The sequence below is a fragment of the Lucilia cuprina genome, chromosome 2, assembly GCF_022045245.1.
Source record: "Lucilia cuprina isolate Lc7/37 chromosome 2, ASM2204524v1, whole genome shotgun sequence".
Classification (NCBI taxonomy): domain Eukaryota; kingdom Metazoa; phylum Arthropoda; class Insecta; order Diptera; family Calliphoridae; genus Lucilia; species Lucilia cuprina.
Genome location: NC_060950.1, coordinates 47,692,930 through 47,714,375, shown reverse-complemented (window position 1 = coordinate 47,714,375; position 21,446 = coordinate 47,692,930). Strand labels below are relative to the sequence as shown.

Genomic DNA, 21,446 nt, shown 5'->3' with positions numbered 1-21,446 from the left:
GAACCAGGTTTTCTATCAACTGACAAGTTCTCCCGGTACTGTTTAATAACATTGGAAACAGTTTGACGGCAGACCTTTGTATGCTTGGCCAACTTTTTGTAAGACCAAAGTTGGGTTTAGTTGAAAATATTTAATAATTTCAGTACGCAGTTTTCTGGTCACTCATTTTAATCAGATTAAAGGTGGAAAACTTGATTTTTTGTGGAAAAAATATGTTATTCCGTAAAATTATACTCATTACGAATAAATTTCACATTAATATTTGATAAATATTTGTAAGGACGATATGTGGGCATCATTATTATTACCAAATCCTAAATATGATAAGCAAACTTCATTACAAATTAATTTTTTAAGTAAAATGGAACGTTAGGACGCTTGGTGGAAAAATAACACCTCTTCATCTGTTGATTAAAGAATGATTAAAGGATCAATCCTTTAACTAAAAGGAGGCGTATCTAAGAGGATTTTAAGGGTAACTGCGAATACTATTTTATCCTTAATGGACCGAAAAAGATTATTTTAATTGTAATTGTAATTGTTAATCTGTAATTGTTAAATTAATTCTTCTGGGATATATCCATGAAATAATTTAACATGAGGAAATATTTTGACGAAAATAAACAGAGTTTCTTTGGTGTGTGTGTACAAGGATTTCTTAAAAGTGTTATTATATCACATTGTTATATAAACTACGCTTCCATAATGTTGATTTCATCAAAACGGTGATTCTAGTGATTTTCAGTAGGCAAGTCAATCCTCCTAACTAAAATCAGACAAACAAAAAGAACAACTTAATAAAATGTTGTAGCAATAAAAAGTAATTTTGGATAAGTGGTAAATGGTACGAAAAACCAAATTTTTACCCGTAACTCAAGATTTTGGGAAGTGTTTGGAAAATTTCAAACACATATTCTTGTTCTTCCTTGATCCACCTTTCAGAAAAATAGTATCATTTTCAAGCTATTTCCATTCTCGTTTATTTTGTCTCACTGTGTTATTAACAAACAACACATAATCATACGGTAAAATCAATTATTCGGGGTTTGTCTTATTCGGTTTATTCGACAAATAATTATTTGAGGTTCTGCGTTAGCCGGTTAATAATCGGATAATTAAAAATTATTCGGTTATTCGGACAAAAGGAAACTAGATGTTACTATTGCTTTTTAAAATAATTTTCTTCATATTACACCCTGTGATAATTTTGAAAAAAAAAACTTTCAAATATGGAAAAGTGAATAAGCATTATAGCAATTCTGCGTACTCCGATTTTTATGTCGTTATAAGAGGATTTCAAAGTTTAAAGGACTACAAACAAATATTTAAAATATTTATATGCACTTTATGATGCTAATATTGGTGTCAAATGGAAGCTGGTAATCTGTACATTCTATCTACATATATTATTTCGAAGCAGAGGAACTCATCTTCATTTGAAAGTAATATTAATACCAACTTTTTAATATAAATTTGGAATTCATCTTTTGAAATCGGTTATCTTTTAAACTTAAAAGTCCTTTTAAGAGCCGATTATGAAAAACTGAGTACACAGAGTTAATACTAATGGTCCACAGTTTCCTGTACGCATAGATTTTTTCATGTTTGAAAATAATTTTTGCACGGTTTATAAACAAAATTATTATTTTAAATTCTTTCACTTTAATTATATGTTTAGTTCTTCTCAAATATTATAAACTATTCCTGTTTATGTGAAATGCTTTTCTATATAAAGAAGTTACTGTTTTTAAGATTTTCAACGAGTCCTAGAATTCATACGTTCCCTTAAACACTAGTTCAACTATAACTGTTGCTGAAGAACGTATTGGAAATACTTAAGAACACAACAATGTTCCCAAAAACTGGTTGTACAAATAAAGGCTATATAATTATTTCCATAATTTATTTTCAAAAATCATCAAATAAATTTTCTTTATTATCGAAAAATTATTAAAAAATTTAGAAAAGAAGAAAATTTATAATAAAAATATTCAATTATGTAGAAAATATATAGTAATTTTACTGCTAAATAGTGAGTTTTTCTTAATCTGTTAATTGATAGAAATTATTCGGTTAATTCGTTATTTGAAATTTGACAATTTTCATTTACTCGAACGATTAATCGTCAAAAATTAATCGATTAACCGAACGACGATTAATCGTTTGAATACTCTAGTGTTTATACATAAAAGTAAAACAGAGCTGCAGAGCAAGAGTTGCAGAGCGATGTGTTGTTATTGACAATAAACAATAAATTATGTATGTATATGTAGACTGGATTAAGTTAGAACCCATTAAAAGGGGACTTGTTGGTTCTTTTTCGTTTTTCAGAAGGTAAATTAAATATGTAGAGCCCTGATTTTGTGAGTACACATAAAATGAAACTTTATGGTACTTTTTCGTTTTTCAAAAGGTATATTTTGAATTTTCTATAATATTAAACCTAGAGAGATTAAAGTAGGTATATAGATTTTGTGAGAACACATAAAATGGAACTTTTTGGTACTTTTTCGTTTTTCAAAAGGTACTTTTTGAATTTTCTATAATATTAAACCTAGAGTAATTAAATTAGGTATATAGAGCCCTGATTATGTGAGAACCCATAAAAGAGGATGTTCTGATACTTTTTTGTTTTTCAAAAGGTACTTTTTGAATTTTCTACAATATAGTTCATTATTGTAGAAAATTCAAAGAGTACCTTTTGAAATACGAAATTAAGTATGTAGAGTCGGAATTAGGTGAGTACCTAAAAAGATATTTTGGTACTTTTTGGTTTTTTAAAAGGTCCTTTTAAATTTTCTATAATAATGAACCTAGAAACATGAAATTAAGTATGTAGAGTTGAATTAGGTAGAAATTAATAAAAGGGAACTTTTTGGGACTTTTTCGTTTTTTAAAAGGTATTTTTTAAATTTCTTATAACACTAAATCTAGAAACATGAATTAAGCATGTTGAGCGCGGAGTAAGCTATTTATTCGCACAGCTTACTTGTTCATTAATAATATCGATAAAGGTGTAAAATTCGTCAGAAACTTTCTAATCATGATACCAACATTTTATAGCATTCCTTTAGAAGATATATAAAAAAATAGCGCAGCAAATACTGACTTGAGAAACGGTATTATAATTAATTTAATTTTATTTGAGAACATAAAAGCCCTTTCTTCCTCCATCCAAACGGGGCAGCTCTTACATAGTTTATGCAAGTGTGGCACGTGAATACTGTAATTTTTTTCAGTAATTGGTAACAATTTACTAAAAACTGAAACGTTTTTCAGTGGCCAGTAATGATATACTGAATAGTTACGTTTTTTCACTAACCAGTAAAATTACTAAAATGTGTAATGCAGTAAATTATACTGCAGTGTGCCCATGTATGTTTGTAACACATCGAAATATTTGTAATGGACCCACAAGAGTATGTATATTCGTCTTACATAATTCTAAGACGATCTAGACATGTCCGTCTGTCTGTTAAAGTCACGATAGAGACCACACGGGAAGAGCTAGTCAGTTGAAATTGCATTTATATTCTTTATTGATAAGGTTTGTTTGGTATTGAATATGGACAATTTCGGTGCACGTTTTCGGATAGCTCCCATACAAGTGGACTTCCAAAAAACAGTTAAAACGGTCATAACCAGCGTTTAAATATGCAGCACTAGAACCACCTCTCTTGTATATGACTATAAAATAAATATGAAACTTTATCATTTTTGTATCACTTTGCTACTAAAAATTGCAGTCATATATATTCGTATTAATATAAAAATTGCAACTCGTGTTTGCAATTTCTAGTAACAGGCAGACATAATTGCAGGTCAACACACATATATTTTTGTGCTTTAGCAGCGCACACTCAAATTTGTTAAACTAATATGGAGAGTATTGATGTTATTTTTGTTTGCGTTTAGTTTTTCCTAGCAGCAATGTAACTTTATTTTGGTTTTGTTACTGCCAGTTGTAGTTTTATTTATTATTTTTTGGCAATATTGATGCAGCAATTTGTAAATAAACATATGTAGGTTTGTATGTAAATACACTGACAGTTTTATGACATTTCATGAGCTTAAATTCAGTATTACACTTCACATTTGTACGCATTTAAGTATGTATGTATGTCGATATTAATATGTATATTTATTATCATCCATATATCGATGATATTCGACCTATAATATCCTGATTGACATATTCGACCTATAATATCCTGTACTGATTGACATATTAATTATTAAAATATAGTTTAAATATTCTCATAATTTCTGTATGATATAATACAGAAAAATACTACATTGATATTTGTTTGTTTTTTTCCTTAATGTATTACCAAATATTATTAACTACATTTCTTCAAAAAAAAAAAAAAAAATATATATATAATAATCTTCCACATTTTAGAAGTGTGATTTGAATAATTTGTAAAGTAAGCTCATTAGAATTCAACAAAAAATATTTTATTTATGTGTGTTCACCCTGTTTTATACAAAGTCATTATAAATTTATTAATTTCTACAAAAAAATATTTAAAACTATCATTAGGTTATAAAATTGTTTGAAGTATAACCATATAATCTTACAACTACATTGCTCAAAAATGTTTATTTATTAGAACAAAATAATAAACACGCTTTTAATTTGAGTTGTGTTTTATGGGGTAGCCATATTTTCAATAACATGTACATATTTATTTAATTCAAATGGAGGTTCCAAGCCCCCTAATAAAAGTCTGCCCATTTTTTCCCAATGTTCATAATGAAGTTAATGTTTTTCGTCAAAATTAGAAGATTCTGACTCTAATAGTATGGGAGGTAGCACTATGTATATTTTACAAACAATTTTTTATGTTGCGAAAAATAATTATCCTTAATTAATCTTTAAATTGTAGAACTATACACAAATATAAAGCATGCTTATGCAAATATTGCTATATCTATATATTATCGCCGGCTCGCTGAAGAGTTTTTCCCTTTCGACTTAGAATTATTATAATTTTACCCTAATAACATGTTTGCATATCTATCATATTCAAATATTTTCAAATTGTAACATCAATATTTAAAAAAACAATAAATAAATTTGCAGGTAGCAGTTGCAAAACAAAATTTAATTGCTGCTAGGAAAAACTAAGCGCAAATAAAAATATCATCAATACTAGCCATATTAGTTTAACAGATTTGAGTGTGCGCTGCTATAGCACAAAAATATATTTTTTCTTGTACAACAAACAAGAGATTAATACTGTTCATTCGTGCTGCTAGAAATTGCAGTGTAACGTCGCAATTTTTCTAGTTAAACATAAAAACAGAACGGCAATATTTAGTAGCAATGTTATTTAAATCTGAAAAAGTTTAAATATTTTTAGTATGACGAGTGATAAGAATATGTATTTTGCGGCAAATGCTGACTAATATATTAGTAAAAGTAAACACTGGTCATAACTGTTTTAGAAGTACGAGTAAAGCAATGCAATTCGACATAAAAGAGTTTCATTTGCCGAAATCTCTAACCAAATTTTTTGAGGATAGGTCCCCTTCAGTAAAAGACTTCAACATACATTTCTGGCCTAAAAATTCGAGTATAGAGTCGAAATTCGGTATAAGTAACTGTTTTTAGGATCGGACCATAAACGACCCTACACCCTTATAAGGTCCCCTTCTAAAAATTACTATAACTGGCTTAAAAATATGAATACAGTGACGAAATTCGACACACGAAATTTTTATGTGAGCCAAAATCTACATATATGAACCTATCGCCCATACAAGGTCTTTTTCATATAATTACTTTAACGCTTATAACTGGATAAAAATACGAATAAAGTGCATCTGTCCATTATTTACACAAAATTTATAATAAAATAATCATATTATTTGCTTTATAAACAAATACTACACATAAATACAAGCATACTCTTTTTTTTAAGTGCAAAGCACACATATTTCCATTTTTGCACTCTTTTTTATTTTCACTACAACATTTGCATTTCAAATATTCTCTTTCTGGCCGCCTATGGTCTAGAGATATGCAATTTATGGCCAAAACTCAAATCGCGCAATTACTTTTTTGGTACTGCAGTGTTAAAGTAAACACTTGAAAGATTTTTCAATGGACTTTTGGGTTTTAAAAATTCTACCACACATTAGACCACGATAAAACAAATGTAAAATATTTTTCATAAATTAAAAAAATATGTTTTTTTTAAATTTTGGTATTATTCTTTTCCAACAGAATTTTTAGTAAAGGAAATAATAACTAAACATATTACTTATTTAAATTAATGATGATAACACCGTACAACAAATTGGGAAAAATTGTTGCACACATGAGCAAGATCCTATACGTTGGAAACTACATACTTGATATAGTTAAACTACATTTTTGGTTTTTTATGTCATACTTTACAAACGACACCTTAATCACATCTAAAAATGCGATTACATATTTTTCGCTTTTATAAACCAAATATTTCCTTACAAATGAAATCTACATAATATTTTAACAAAAAAAGGACTTTGAAATTTTTAGAGGGGAAAATTTTATTAATTAATTTATTGAGATATTTAAAAAATATTATAAAAATTAAACAAATGAAGCTATGAAGACCAAATTTCAGACTTTTTTACTCCATTCTAATGTCTTTATTATGAATATATTTTGTTGAACAATTTCGTATAAAATTTCAAGGATAATAAAGTATAAACTTTTATAAGGATATTTTTTACATCTTTTTATTCTTAAAAAATAAAACAAAATACAAGATAAAAATACTGCAATTGTCCTCTTTAGTTTGATACCTATATTGTTATAATAGGGTGGCTTAAAATATTTTATAAAAATTTTTGAAAATTGTATGCACCTCAAATTTTAAAGTCCTTTTAAAAGGACAAACGATCAGAAAATAAAAAACTGAGTACGCCGTTATACCATATAAATTATGTGCTTTCGTATGTGTATGGTTTGGTTCGTGTGTGAAAAATGGTGTTGGACGGTGTAATATAGATTTTACTTGTAAAACGTTAAATATAAAAAAGTATGGCTGATGTACAAAATATATGAGTTATATTTTATTCATAAAAAAATTGTTTGATTTGAATTTGTATATAGATTTCAATAAGAAAATTCGAAATGTTTAAAAATGTTAAAGAAAATATTAAAAATCGAAATTAGACGAATGTGTTAGGAAATATTTGTTTTCATTTAGTTAAAAATAAAGTTTAGTTAAAAATTTACGTTATTGAAAAATATGTTCGGAGTTTGTTTAATTAAGAATAAAACAGAAATGGTTGAAGTGTTGAGAAAAATATAGAATACCGATATTATACCAATCTGTTAAAAAATATTTGCCATTAATTATCTTTAACATAACTTGCCCGTTTAGTTAGAAATTGAAATTTTTAAAAAATATTATATGATTTTTTTAATTTCAATTACTAATAAAACAAAGTTGTTTAAAGTGTTGAGAAAAATATATAAACCAAAAATTTGTCCATAATATTGAGAATTATTTACAATAAATTTATTTCGCTATATGTTGCCCGTTTAATTAAAATATGCATTTAATATACATATATTATTCTCTTCAGAAACTTTATTTTTTAAATATTATTTTTTGGTTCCAATTTTTATAGGATCTTTAAATAAGAATAGAACAAAATGGTTAGACGTGGTGAGAAAAATATAATAAATCTTAATTTGGCAAATTTGTTGGGAAACATTTGCCATTAATTAATTTTAACATAACCTACCTAATTACAAATGAGCTGTTTTAAAAGCTTATTTTTGCTTAAAAATCAAAAATTTTCAAAAATACATCCAATTGGTCACACGAGGGTTAAAAAACGCGAAAAAGTGTGTTTTGTTATCATAAATTAATACATAATACATTTTCATTATAAAAAGAATATTTTATAGTTTCAGTTTTTTTTGAAACTTTTTTAAACAAATTTCAAAATGATTTTAACAGACAGACGGATATGGCTTAATCGACACCTCTATCTATAAGGATCCAGAATACATATATACTTTATAGGGTCGGAAAATTATATTATATAAATTACAAACGGAATGACAAACTCTTATATACCCTTCTCACGAAGGTGAAGGGTTTCATTGTCCTCTCCACATGCTCTACATTCGTCTGAATCCGCACGTCCAATTTTGTATAGATGTGCTCGTAATCGTAACCTCAGACTTGCTCATTTTGAGAAGATTTCTCGTCTTGCTCTCGTCAGGGTCACCCCATAGAATCCTTTTGGTTTTACCCACCGTTTCATTATTCCAAGAGCTTCCTTCCGTTTAAAGCTTACATTCGCCCTTTCGTTGCCGACTACTCCCGAGTGGCCTGGTACCCATATGATGTGAACCTTACCTCTGGGAGAGTATTCAGTTAAAGCTTTCTTACAATCCAATACGGTCTTAGATTTAATTTTATCACCTGATATCGCACATATTGCCTTCTGGCTGTCGGTAAATATATTAAGCCCTGTGGGCGCCATATTTATTCTAATCCAATTTACACATTCCGTTATTGCTCGTACTTCTGCCTGGAAGCTTGTGTTATGATTAGGTAAACGGTGGTATATTTCTGTTTCTGGGTCTTCAATATAGAATCCCATGCCCACTTTGTCCCCTAATTTAGAGCCATCCGTGTAGCAACGGATTCCTACTGGTATTTGCTCTAATGTTCCGCTTGACCAAGACATTCTATCTGGGATTAGCGTTTCAAAGTTTCCGACATAATCAGTGTCTGGTATGCGATCAGGCACGTCCGATGAATGTGTATAACCTTCCAATGTGTCCAGTATACATTGATGACGTGTCCTATAACCTTTTTTGGCCAGTTCGCCTAAAGTAAAGAGCCGTTTGGCTGTAAGCGCCGCCGCATATCTTATATATGTTTCAATTGGTGGAATATCTAGCAACGTTTCCAGAGCCTTGGTTGAAGTAGTACACACGGCACCACTTATACCCAAGCAGCGTGTACGCTGAACTCCCTGTAGTAGTTTGATATTACACTTTTTGTCCAAAGCAGTCCACCAGATTATTGAAGCATAACCTAGAATTGGTCTAATTACACTTTTATAAAGTCTAGTTGATCCTATCCTCTATGTGGTGTCTCCCATTTTAATTTACGGTCAAGTATTACACCTAAGTACTTAACTTTGTCTGTCATCGGTATCTTCTTGCCCAAGAAGCAAGGTTCAGTATATGTAGAAATTTTTGTCTTTCTTGTGAAAAGACAGATTTCCGTCTTCGCCGGGTTAACATTAAGGCCTCTCGGTTGAGCCCAGATCAAGGCCGTATTCAGAGCCTCCTCAGCCCTTCTACACAAGTAATTTGGATCCTTTCCCTTTAAAAGTATTACGACATCGTCTGCATAGCAGACAGGTCTAAGTCCTTTCTCAGTTAGGGTCCTTGGGATTCTATTAATGGTGGTAACCTAGAGTAAAGGTGACAAAATGCCACCCTGTGGTATACCGCGAAATACCTTTTTCCTGATAGTTATATCGTACATCTTGCAGCTTATCCATCTGTTCCTTAGCATGTAGTTGATCCAGTTATGGAGCACCCGGTCAACATAAAACTGGTCTAGGGATTGGATAAGGGTATCAGTGTGCACGTTATTGAAAGCGCCTTCGATGTCAATGCATACTGCCAGTGTATACAATTTGCTATTGAAAGATTCACCTATGTGGTGGACAACTTCATGCGGTTTCCACCGATCGTCCCTTTACATAAGCATGCTGCTTATATTTAATGTCTTTGTATGGTATGCTGCTTTTAACCATGCTATCGACTATCCGTTCCAAGGTTTTAAGTAGGAAGGACGTAAGACTTATCGGTCGATAGGACTTAGGTGTCGCATAGCTAGGTTTCCCTGGATTGGGTATAAATATTACCCTTGCATCCTTCCATTTAACTGGGGTATATGCCAATTTCAAGCATGCAGTGAATATCTGTGACAGATGTACGGAAACCAGTCCCGCCTTCATCTGCAAAAGTGCCGGGAAAATTCCATCCGGCCCTGCAGCTTTATAGGGAGCAAAGCTCTTAATTGTCCCTTTAACCATGTCAGTTGTAATAAGTATTTCCGTGTTACCCTCCCCTTCCTGCAATATCGGTTCATCTAAGTTATTCGATATACCGGGTGGGAAATGAGAATCCATTAGGAGTTTCATTGTCTCCTCCCTATCCTCAAGCTTCCTGCCCGTGTCATCGATCATAGATTCCGGTTGGACATGAGTTTTGGATAGGAATTTTTTTATCTTCGATACGTCATTTACGCTATCTACCTGTTCACAGAAAAGTTTCCAGGAGTCTCGTTGGGCTTTTCGAACGATTTTCTTATATTCACCAATTTTATTACGATACTCATCCCAGTATACTGCGGTCTTTTTACGCCTTGCCCGGTTAAATAGTTTGCGAAGAGTCTTCCCAAGGTTCCGGATCTCCCCAGTTACCCAAGGTTTTTCCTGGGCAGATCTCCGCTCTCGCAGAGGGCAGCTGTCCTCGAACGATTCAACCAGGGCACTTGTGAACGTTTCCACTTTGGCATCTATATCATCTTTATTTCGACATTGAAAAGTGTCCTGACCTAAACGGTTCTTTAGTAAGGTCCCGAACATTGTCCATTCAGTTTTAGACTTATTCCGAAACTTTATCGGCTTTGGTGGTGGCCTTAGTATTTTAAATCTTATGTACCGATGATCAGAAAAGGAGTGCTCGTCCGAAACTCTCCAATCCTGAATTTCGTTTATAAGCTCTTCTGAACATATAGTTATATCTAATACTTCTTCTCTGATTCTATTGACGAAGGTAGCTTTATTACCTAAGTTCAATGTTATCAAGTCTTTAATATTAAAGAGATCCATGAGGGCTTGTCCCCTGCGATTGGTGTTTGTACTACCCCAAGCTACATGGTGCGAGTTGGCATCACAACCTATTACAATTTTCTTATTTTTCCTTTGTGCCTCTTCAACCAGTTCCATCAGATCCGACGTTGGTGGTAGTGTCGGAGAATCGAAAGGCAGGTAAATAGATGCGAGGAATATGTTGCCACGACCATGGTGCGAGTTGGCATCACAACCTATTACAATTTTCATATTTTTCCTTTGTGCCTCTTCAACCAGTTTCATCAGATCCGACGTTGGTGGTAGTGTCGGAGAATCGAAAGGCAGGTAAATAGATGCAAGGAATATGTTGCCACGACCTTGCTTCAGCACCGTTGCATCCGATGTTGATAATCCTGTTGAGAGGAGAAAACATAAGTTCTTGTGACATAAGATACATGTTCTCGGGTGAGATCCTGTATCAGCGTAGAAAAGTTGGAAATTTACGTGATTTAATCCATAAACCTTGTTGCAAATCGTCCAAGGTTCCTGGATTAAAGCTATATGTATTTTACCTGTGTTGATTTTAGCCATCAGAGCGTTGGTAGCTGTCTCGCTCCGATGGAGGTTTATTTGGATAACCTCAATTATGGTCATCCATTAAACTGTCTTCCAGCGAGTTGGTGGTCATCTCCTCGCTCTTTGGATTTGACTCCTCCGGATACCCTGAAGTGGCTATTAATGCAGTGAGTACTGTTGATGGCACTGCGGTGTCCTTATCAGGCATAGGAATAGCAGTATTTTTAATAGACACATTCCCAATTCTGGAGAGCATTGCTGCTCTGTCTTCTGGCGGGTGAGTGATTTCCTCCTCGCTTTTAGGATTTGACTCCCCAACATTGCTTGTACTTGCTAATAATGCTTTGGGTACTGTCTTAGGTGTTTTAGTGTCCTTGTCGGTGCCTGTTTTGACAGCCCTTTCAATCGGCGCCTTCCCAATTATGGAAAGGGCAACTACACTTTTCTGGCGAGTTAATGGTAAATTCCTCGATTTTAGGATTTGACTCCTCAACGTTATCAGTAGTGGATACTGATAACGTTGAGGACACTTAGGTTTTTTAGTGTCCTTTTCGAGGCTTGTTGTAACAGCCCTTCCAATCGGCACCTTCCCAATTTTGAATATGACAGATTTAGAGGCGAAGTAAACTCTATCTTTATTATTGTCAAGACTAGCCATGGATTTCTGGTCGATACCTATTACAGGTTCCCTCAGGAAAGAAGAACCCTCAGGTTCTTCTTTCCTGTAAAAGACATCCTATTTTTCCACGGCCAGCTCAGCATTTTGACCTCCAAGAATTTCCAGTATACGTTCATTAGCCAGTTTACTGCCCCATCCTTTTATGTAGACAGTGGACTTTAGGAGCACCGGAAGCTCGCTCTTCTTTGCCAGTCCCAGCCTAGCGCCGTCCCAGGGAGGAAGGATACTTTCCACCAAGTTCTTTAGGGTGCTAACACATTGGTGAGATGCCAACCTCATCAACATCACGCCCATGCTGAACTCGCAGCTCTCGCTCTCTATTGGTTGTTTGCCCTTTGAAGCGATTGCATGATCCACTATCTTATTGTTGACCAGGTCTTCTATTTTACTCTGTTGGCCTATTGGAATTTTGCCTGTCGGATTACCGGCATCGTAAACTGCATAGCAGAGATCGTTCCGGTGCCTAATTCTGGCAACTTTGACGTAAGATGGCGGCTCTTTTCCTTTTCCTTCGTTTAGCTTCTCCTTCCTCGTTTTTCGGGGCTTCTTTTGAGATTCTCTTACCTTCGGGATTGATTTCGCCGACGTGTTCGTCTTCGGAATATCTGGCTTGGCGTTGTGACCCTTACTCGCAGGATTCTCATTTGAGATTCTTTTGAGTGAAGTATGACTTGGCTTCGACTGTGTATTAGAAGACTGGGAGCTCTTTTTCCTCTTAGGTTTATTTTCAGTTGTCAACTCCTCGGGAGACCTGATCCTTTTTGCCTCAGATCTTGTGAGAGAGTCCAATTTTTGCTTTGGAGTGTCGTGGGATTGACTAACTATGATTTCCTGAAGCATTTTTTTCAACTTCCTCCTCTGTGCTCCAGAAAGTCTTTTCTTAGTAATAGGTAGTTTGGATATGCTACCACTCACCTCTTTCACCATTTGCTCTACTTCAAACTTTTTGGGATTTGCTATAATGGTATTATTATTATCATCTGAGGATTCAGAGTCGGAACCCTCACCTATATTTAAAGGCTGAGTTAGCTTAGAACTCTCTCCGAGTACATCCTTCTCTTTCACCCCTATATTTTTGCCAGCGGCATGCTGTGCACTTGACGCATTGTCCGCCACGGAGGCCAAGGTACCCACCTCCGTAGTAGTATTCTGCTCACGATTGCAGGATGACGACGACACGTGACTCGCGAGTAGATCAACACTTGCCGACGGTACTGGGTTTTATTTTTATTTTCCTTATTTGTTTTTTTTCCAGTTTTTTGGTCCGCGGGGAATATAATATTCCCAGGTGGTGAACAATCTGCCCTCACTCAGCTTAAGTGAAATTAAAGCTGGGAGAGGACAGATGGTCCATCACCACCCCCTATCCGCCACCCGGGGACGCGCTCGGTAGGAAAAAATTGGAAAACTCCATGAGCGGCACTAAAATAATTTTTGTTCTTGTTTGTTATTCATTTTAAATGTTTCGATTTTTCTGTTGGATTAATTTATTTTTAAAAAAGTGTTTATTAACAAAAACTATTTAAATTGTAGTACAGCGTTAATTCATCGTTAATTTAGATATACTTTATGAAGCTACCCAGCGTCATACGAAGGTACTTCCAAAAGAGTTTAGCATTTATCACCACATCAAAAGTAGCACAATGATTCTTTTAGCTTCTGTGGAAGTGGTGTTTATTGACTTCTAGAGAATCGAAAAGAATCCAATTTGTGTAGGTAGGTATATTTTTTTGAACTGAAATTTTTTGAATTAAACCAATTTTATTTTGGAGTTAATTGATAAATGTGTAATTTATTTATGTTAATATTATTTAAATCAAATTAGCTTTATTCTATAATACTACAAATTTACTTCCTAATAACTATAATTTAAGGTATATTTGTTGTACTGAATTTTTTTTAATTAAACCAATATTATTTTAATGAGTAAATTGATAAAGGCGTGAGAATGACTTCAGATGTAGTGAATTTGGAATCAAATAATAAGGACATGTCACCTATGACAACCCAGTATTCCATGGAGTTAATTCTACTTCTTTTTCCCTTCTTTGGAAGTTCTTTTTTTGCTGAGTGGGGTAGAAGGGGGACCATACGCTACTTTTTTTTGAGACGGCCTCAAATTAAAACCACAATACATATTCTTAATTTGTTTCTTGGTTCGGATACTTAGATATGTGTGCTTTAGTTTTATCCCTTTCAATCTTTCCTAAGTCATCCTCCTGTACATATTTTTTTAACTTTTCCGCACTGACCAAAAACGGCGATACCATCCCATTCATGGGGTAAATGCGCCAAGGGAATGGGACAGATTTGCCATTAGTAAAATAAAAGGAAAAATTACAAAAATAAAAACTTATTTTGCTGTTTTATACTTTAATTCATTTAACAAAGTGTAATAAACCAGATATTTATTGTTTATATCACAAAACTTAACAAAAATATTAAAACAAATTATTAGTGATTTTTTCTATATTTTAACCATATTTTGTTCTACATCACAAGCATTACATATATTTGGCGCATATGTCCCACGGGCAGTTCTGGGGTTTAGTTTAAATTTTTTTCGGGCTTCAAATTATATTATAGAAAATATTATTAAGTCTTACTGTTCACCACTATTGTCGTTCTAATACTGACCAATATATTTTTTCTATCACAAAAACTAAAAAAGTTAGCACAAAAAGTACACACAGTAAAATAATTTTCACAGCCCTTTGAAAAACAATTAATCATGTCTGCCTCCCATCATATGTAAAGTTAATGTTTCAAATTTTCAGGGATGATAGATAATCGATAAACGAAAACAAAATTCGATAATGCGATAAAATCGTTTACTCAGTTTTCAAGTTATTCGCTTTGGCAGATGTGCCCCTATGGCGATTGATCCCCCTGGTGTTGACAGCCCTTGGCCGAGAATTTCTGGTCATTCCGGTACGGCTGTCAGGGAACGGGTGTTGTTGTTGTAACTGTTCGATAGTTATTTCCTGAAATTAGAAAAATAAATACTTAATTATTTGAGTTTGAGTTTGTGAAACTGCGCCCCTCAGTCGTTCTTCACCATAGGTATATGGGGCGCAAATTTGTAGACATAGCGGGACAATTGAAAAAATGCACCGTGTCATGAGGACTTTGATGACAGGCTGGGCAACTATTTAAAGTGCCTGAAACGATACGTTCACAGTAGCAGTTGAGGAAACTGCACCAGCCTGCTCTTAATTGTGCCAAGGTGGTTCTAGAGTGTCTGGTAGATCATGTTTTTATATAAATAAGATAAATATGATTTAGTTTTGTAACCGGCAGTGTTTGCGTTGGTTACGCTAACACTTTTTCCGATCTAACCTCGACAATTGAAAAAGGAGATAATGAAATAAAATTCAAGGCGATGTAGTTTGATTTGGAGATTATGTTCTCGACTTCACGGGGAGTGAAGGAGTATGTCTGAGATTCTTAGTTCTCCCAACTATAACTCTTTTGGCCCGGCTCTGCGTGGCGGGGTGTTCGATAAATTGCCTGCAGAATTATGTTCCGCATTTTTTAGCAGGTTTTTGAGGTTTTGGTTCCTATTGTTGCCAGATAAACTTTTAATAAAAACCATTTGTTGCGGCGATGTTCGTCGACGATGAGTCAATTTGTGCCGTTATGCTCGTGAAGGTGATCGCGTTGTTCTGCCAAACGTGGTGCCTGAGTTGGAAAGTTTGGTCTGCTATTCGGGATTCTAGGACCATTACAGTCTAACTGCATGATCTTAAAAGTTTGTTGGGAATTACAGTCTAACTGCATGATCTTAAAAGTTTGTTGGGAATTCCCGAATTGCATCTGCCGCTTGGGGGTGCCGATATTGTGATATATTTAATATACTAGGCATTTGTTATGGTGTTATTGCCGGGGGTTGTTATTGTAGTTGGGGTAGATTCAGGTGAGTGTACACTAGAGTGGGTCGGTCTCTATGGACAAAAAAAGTTGTGTCAGTCACCCCCTAGAATTAAAGATATGTTAATAACATTTCTAAAAATATAAAAATTATTTTTTTTTATATATTACGTCATCATTTTAAGTCCGATCGTTACATATGATATATCAATATTTATGGCTTGGCTGTAGCTACATTTCACCCTTAGACGATTTTTAAATTAGACGTAACATTCTATACCCGACTTCTCATATATCGGATCCTTCCCCAAAATCTGAAATTGTGGCTATACAATAATAAAGAGCCTTTAATTATATGAAATAAAGGCTTTTGAAATGTTCACTTTTATGCATTAACAGCTATTTTATAGATATTTAAAAATGTTCATATATTCATTATCAACCGTTCTCACAACGAATAATCAATTTGCCAGAAAAAGCGTCGAAAACACTTTTTTTAATAAATTATACAATTTTTTTTCAGTTACAAACCCTTCCTACTTCTTATTGAAAAAGAGAAAAGTTTATTATATTCTATAGCACTATAGTGGTTTAGCTTTGTCCATCTGACTTGTAATCAAACTGCAAGTCAAAATTTTCCATATAATTCGAAAGAAGTTTTTGAAACTATATATTAAATCAGAACATTATTCCACTAGCCCTCATAAAACCGTACTCCTCGAATAGGGCTTTCGAGCTTTAATAAATGGCTTCAAGGTCATTAATTCCCTCTAAAACACTACAATCAGTATGAAATTCTAAAAATCTATCTGTTATAAGAAAATAAATCAGACACCTAATTTTAAAAGAAAAAATAAATTAGCTAATTTATCATCAAAAAGTTATCACATTTCATAAAAACATTTTTAAAAATTGTTAAATAAAGAAACATACAAGTAGTTGTATGAAAAAAACATGAAAAACATTTTTATATAACTTAACACTGAATTTTTTTATAGATTTTTATAAAATTAAAAGTTAATTTATATTTATATATTAAAAATGCTGAATAAAATGATATTTCTTTTGTTAATATAGGGAGTAGGATGCAATTTTTGTATGGAAAATTAATTTAAAAAATTGTTTTCGACCATATCCCTATAAAATTAATTGTTTGTATTAAGAACTATACAGGTATTTTTATATACCTGTATAATAGCTCTTTAGGCATAAAAGTGAGCATTTTAAAAGCCTATATTTCATGTAATTAAATGTACTTTATTCCAGTATAGCCACAACTTTAGATTTTGCGGAAGTATCCGAGATATCAGAAGTCGGGCATAGAATGTTAGTCTAATTTAAAAATCATCTACAGGTGAATTGTAGCTGCATCCAAGCCATAAATATTGATATATCATATGTTACGATCGGAATGGCGGCATAATATATAAAAAACAAAAAGGGCGGTATATCCATATATATATTTTTTATATTTTTAAAAATGTTATTAACATATCTCTAATCGTAGGGGGTGACTGACTCAACTTTTTTTCGACCCACTCTAGTATACATGTACATGTGTGGCTGGGGTGGCAACTGTCGCCGGGGGATTATTTACGCAACAGGCAGCTAAAAAGCTATGACTTCAGTCTTTGTGCGAGCGTAAACCTGAGCATATTCTTATATGGCACCAGTCTTTACAGCCATTGTACTGAACTGATATTATGTTCCTACCAATTACATCCTGACAAACAGAACATCTCCAACGTAATTGTTGTGATCCGCTGTGTCCGGGGGTTTTATTATGGACAATATTTGGTCTGGAGAATGTTGTTTGGACAATATTCAGTACGGGGAGAGGAGTTTGGGATCATCATTGTAGGGGGGATTAGTGCGGGGGTTTTGGGGCTGTGAACTACAAACTGTTCCAATGAAAACCAGTCGCAGAGGCTGGTTGGTCCTGAGCACTTTTTCAGGTGAGACCAGTTATTACAAACGGTGCATTGAACTGAGGTGGTGTTACGCTTTCTGCGTTCACGACATATTGAACTAAACCAGATGTCAGGACCTGGATTTTGTTCAACGCCAGCTATAATTAAGAGGAGTTTGAGCAAAATTGCCGACATGTTTTGCCCAACTAGGGAAAAAACCTTGTTGTTGTAACAGCTTAAACTGTACAATTTTTAATCCGAGGGTTCTGTATTTATGTAAAAGCCAAGAAACTGGGCTACTTCAATAGGGTAAAGTAGGGTGGGCTCGCCAGTTGAATATATAGTGGGCATCATGGGGACCCTGTCCAAATGCTGGGCATATATTAAAGATGGCACGGTCTATGCGGGACCAGTAGGAGTTGACCCGTTGCTCCATCCCGATCTCAGTTGTGCCAGAGCAACTTTTCTCAATTTCTGCTATAGGCGGTGGGCGGTATTGATGGCGTCTCTATAAATGTCGTTCAGTGAGTGGCCAGGTAACTCTGGGAGAATATTCAGATAAAGCTTTTTTACAATCCAATATGGAGATTGTCTGATTACTGTTGGTATATATATTAAACCTTGTGTGCGCCATATTTATTCTAATTTGATTTACAAATTCCGTTATTTCTGGGCCTATAACCGCTTTATCTCAATTTGATATTTTTTATTAGTTTTAATTTTTAATATTTTATTTTTTTATATTTTTACATTGCTAGAAATTAAGAAATCTTAATTTTTTTTTTTTTTGACTTCAAAGTTTAAGTTTTTTACTCATTATATTTTGAAGTACTTTATTTGATTTGTTTGCACAATCTTTAAAGTAATTTGTGTTCTAGCTAGAGCACTTTGTAATTACGACCGTTCGTTACATTGGAAATAAAAATTATAATAATATTAAAAGTATTTTAATCTTGCATTTCATTTAGATTTTGATTCCTAATATAGTGAATAAATAATTTATGAAGTTATAAATTTTTTTTATAGAACTCTGAAGATATTAATACGTATTTCAACGACCTCCTATCTTCAGCAACATGCAGTAAATCTTCATCTGAACAAATGGCAGCTAAGGCGTTAACGGAGTTATGTGCATTCTCTAAGAATGATTCCCCTACAGAGGGAAAGACAAAAACTTTTAAATCATTACCTAAAACACAAAAAAGCCCTCAAGAAATTTTAAATCAAGATTACAATTTTACAATAGTTGAAAAACTAAATTATCATTCAGAAAATAAGGAACCAACTTCGAATATAGACGTTAATAATGAGAAAAGCCAATGTTTACAACAACAACTGGAAACCGCCGCTGTTCTTATGGATATAAGTAAAAAAGTGATAATATCACCTCCCTGCTCGAATCCTCAATCTCCAAGATTATGTTCATCTATAGATTCTAGTATTTTAAATTCTGTGATAAAAGATAAACGTCCAGTAAATTCAGATATTGAAATGGATTTATCAAAAAAAGATTCCAGATGTGATTTAAGAAACTTCATAGATTTTTATTCGCAACAGGAAAAATCAATAGTATCCCATGAAGATTGCTTGGAAAATCAAATTACTAAGGAAACCAAATTGGAGAGAAAACTTGACACAAATGCTTTTAATTTTACTGAAAATTCCGGTTTACCATACACAAATACTCAATCTGACCCAAAGACCAAAATGTTGAATATAGAAACTGAAATTCGCTTTGAACGTACGTCTCCTGATAGTCTTACATCTGAAGAACATGGCACTGATGCAGCTACCACACAGTTATGGCAAGCTTTAGCAAGATCAGCAGGTAATAGTAAAAAGCTTATAACTCCATTTGAGGATTAGAAATATTCATACCTACTTCACATTTTTTGTTTTATTTATAAAAAACTTCGCATTTTTTCTACAGCTTTTATTTGTTTCACAATTTAATTAATTTTTAAAATTGTTAAATGCACATTAAAAACAATATAGATTGTCAAAATCAGCTGACATGTTTGTCTTCCGCTTATGACGCATACAAGAATAGAAAGTAGACATAATTTAAGTATTGTACGCATCAAGCAATCTTTCTGATTGTAACTTGCAATTCTACAGTTTACTATTTTTTAAAAAACTTCAGGCGTGCAAAATTCAGTACCATAGTTCTTTTTTCAGTACGTTTCCTTATAGACATACACTCCTATTGCCAATAGAAGTAAAAATTTTGTTCTCTTAAAATTTAAATTTCCCTCGAAGGGAAAATTGCTATCCTGAACATACAAATTTAGTATTTCTCTGATAACTTCACTGTGATATTCTATACATATGTACTGTATGTATATCACTGATCTGAGATCTGAATCTACAATAATTTTATCAGACCTACCTTCAGAAAACCGCTATTTAAAATCAGCAAAATTGGTTCACAAATAACGGGGATAAAAACAAAAATGTGAGACATGAGAATGAAAATTTCATTCTTTTTTAAATTACGAACCTAAAAACATTAAATTAAGCATGTAAGGAGTGAGATCGAAAAATTCTTAACATACATATATGTTTATAAAAAAAAAACCACTAAACTTACAGCTTTATTTTTTTATTTGATTCAAATTATTATTACAATTTACAAAAAAAAAATATTTTTATAGTTTTAATCACTAGTGATGAAATTTTGAACCCGTTTCGGAAACCCTTCCATTAACGTTTTTGTAGTGCTTTCTGTCACTTTGCTCGAACATGTAGTCCATCTCCGTTTAAAATCTACCCACTTTTGGACACCTTTTTTGTACTCTTCAATTCTCTTTTAACAAGAGCCCAATATCTCTCCACTGGCCTTAGCTCCGGGCAGTTTGGAGGATTTGCCTCTCTTGGTACAAATACCACATTATTGTTCTTGTACCACTCAAGGGCTTGTTTACCATAGTGACAGGATGCCAAATCAGGCCAAAAATAAGTGGACACATTATGAAGTCTTATGAATGGAAGCAGCCTTTTTTGTAAACATTCATTGATGTAAATTTCGGTATTTATAGAGCCCGTTGTAACAAATGATTGGCTTCTTTTGCCGCAACTGCATATTGCTTGCCATACCAAGAACTTTCTGGAAAATTTTGTCTGCTTTTGGGTCCTAAACTTTTCTTCAACATTCCCTCGAGCATCAGCAACATAAAACTTTTGACCTGGAAGTTGCGAAAAATCTGCCAGAACATACGTTTCGTCATCCATTATGCAGCAAGAATATTTTTTTATAAAACTTGACTTCAATTTCCGTGCTCTGTTTTTGGCCTCTAAATTTTTAGCAGCGTTCCTGTCAGGAACTTTTTGAGCCTTGTATGTTTTTAAACCTGCATTAGCTTTAACTTTTCGTACCAAATAGTCCGAGCACTGAGCTAACCGAGCTGCTTTCCTACCGGATGTGTTGGGAGCTCTTTTGAAAATGCGTTCTATTTTTTTGGCTTTAGAAACATCATGTGGACCATTCCTTCTACCTGAACCAGGTTTTCTATCAACTGACAAGTTCTCCCGGTACTGTTTAATAACATTGGAAACAGTTTGACGGCAGACCTTTG

General features: G+C 33.4%; 1 protein-coding gene across 3 annotated transcripts in view; it reads left to right on the top strand.

Moving 5' to 3' along the window:
• The window catches only part of LOC111682451 (transcription factor stalky), a 280,671-nt gene that overhangs the window by 65,803 nt on the left and 193,422 nt on the right, over nt 1–21,446 (top strand). For 2 of the 3 annotated variants that reach the window (XM_046945662.1, XM_046945656.1), the window contains exon 3: nt 18,898–19,699. In XM_046945662.1, the coding sequence (XP_046801618.1) occupies nt 18,898–19,699 (802 nt within the window). Of the gene's footprint in view, nt 1–17,227; nt 17,917–18,897; nt 19,700–21,446 lie in introns of all 3 variants that reach the window. The other variant, XM_046945665.1, reaches the window with a different exon arrangement.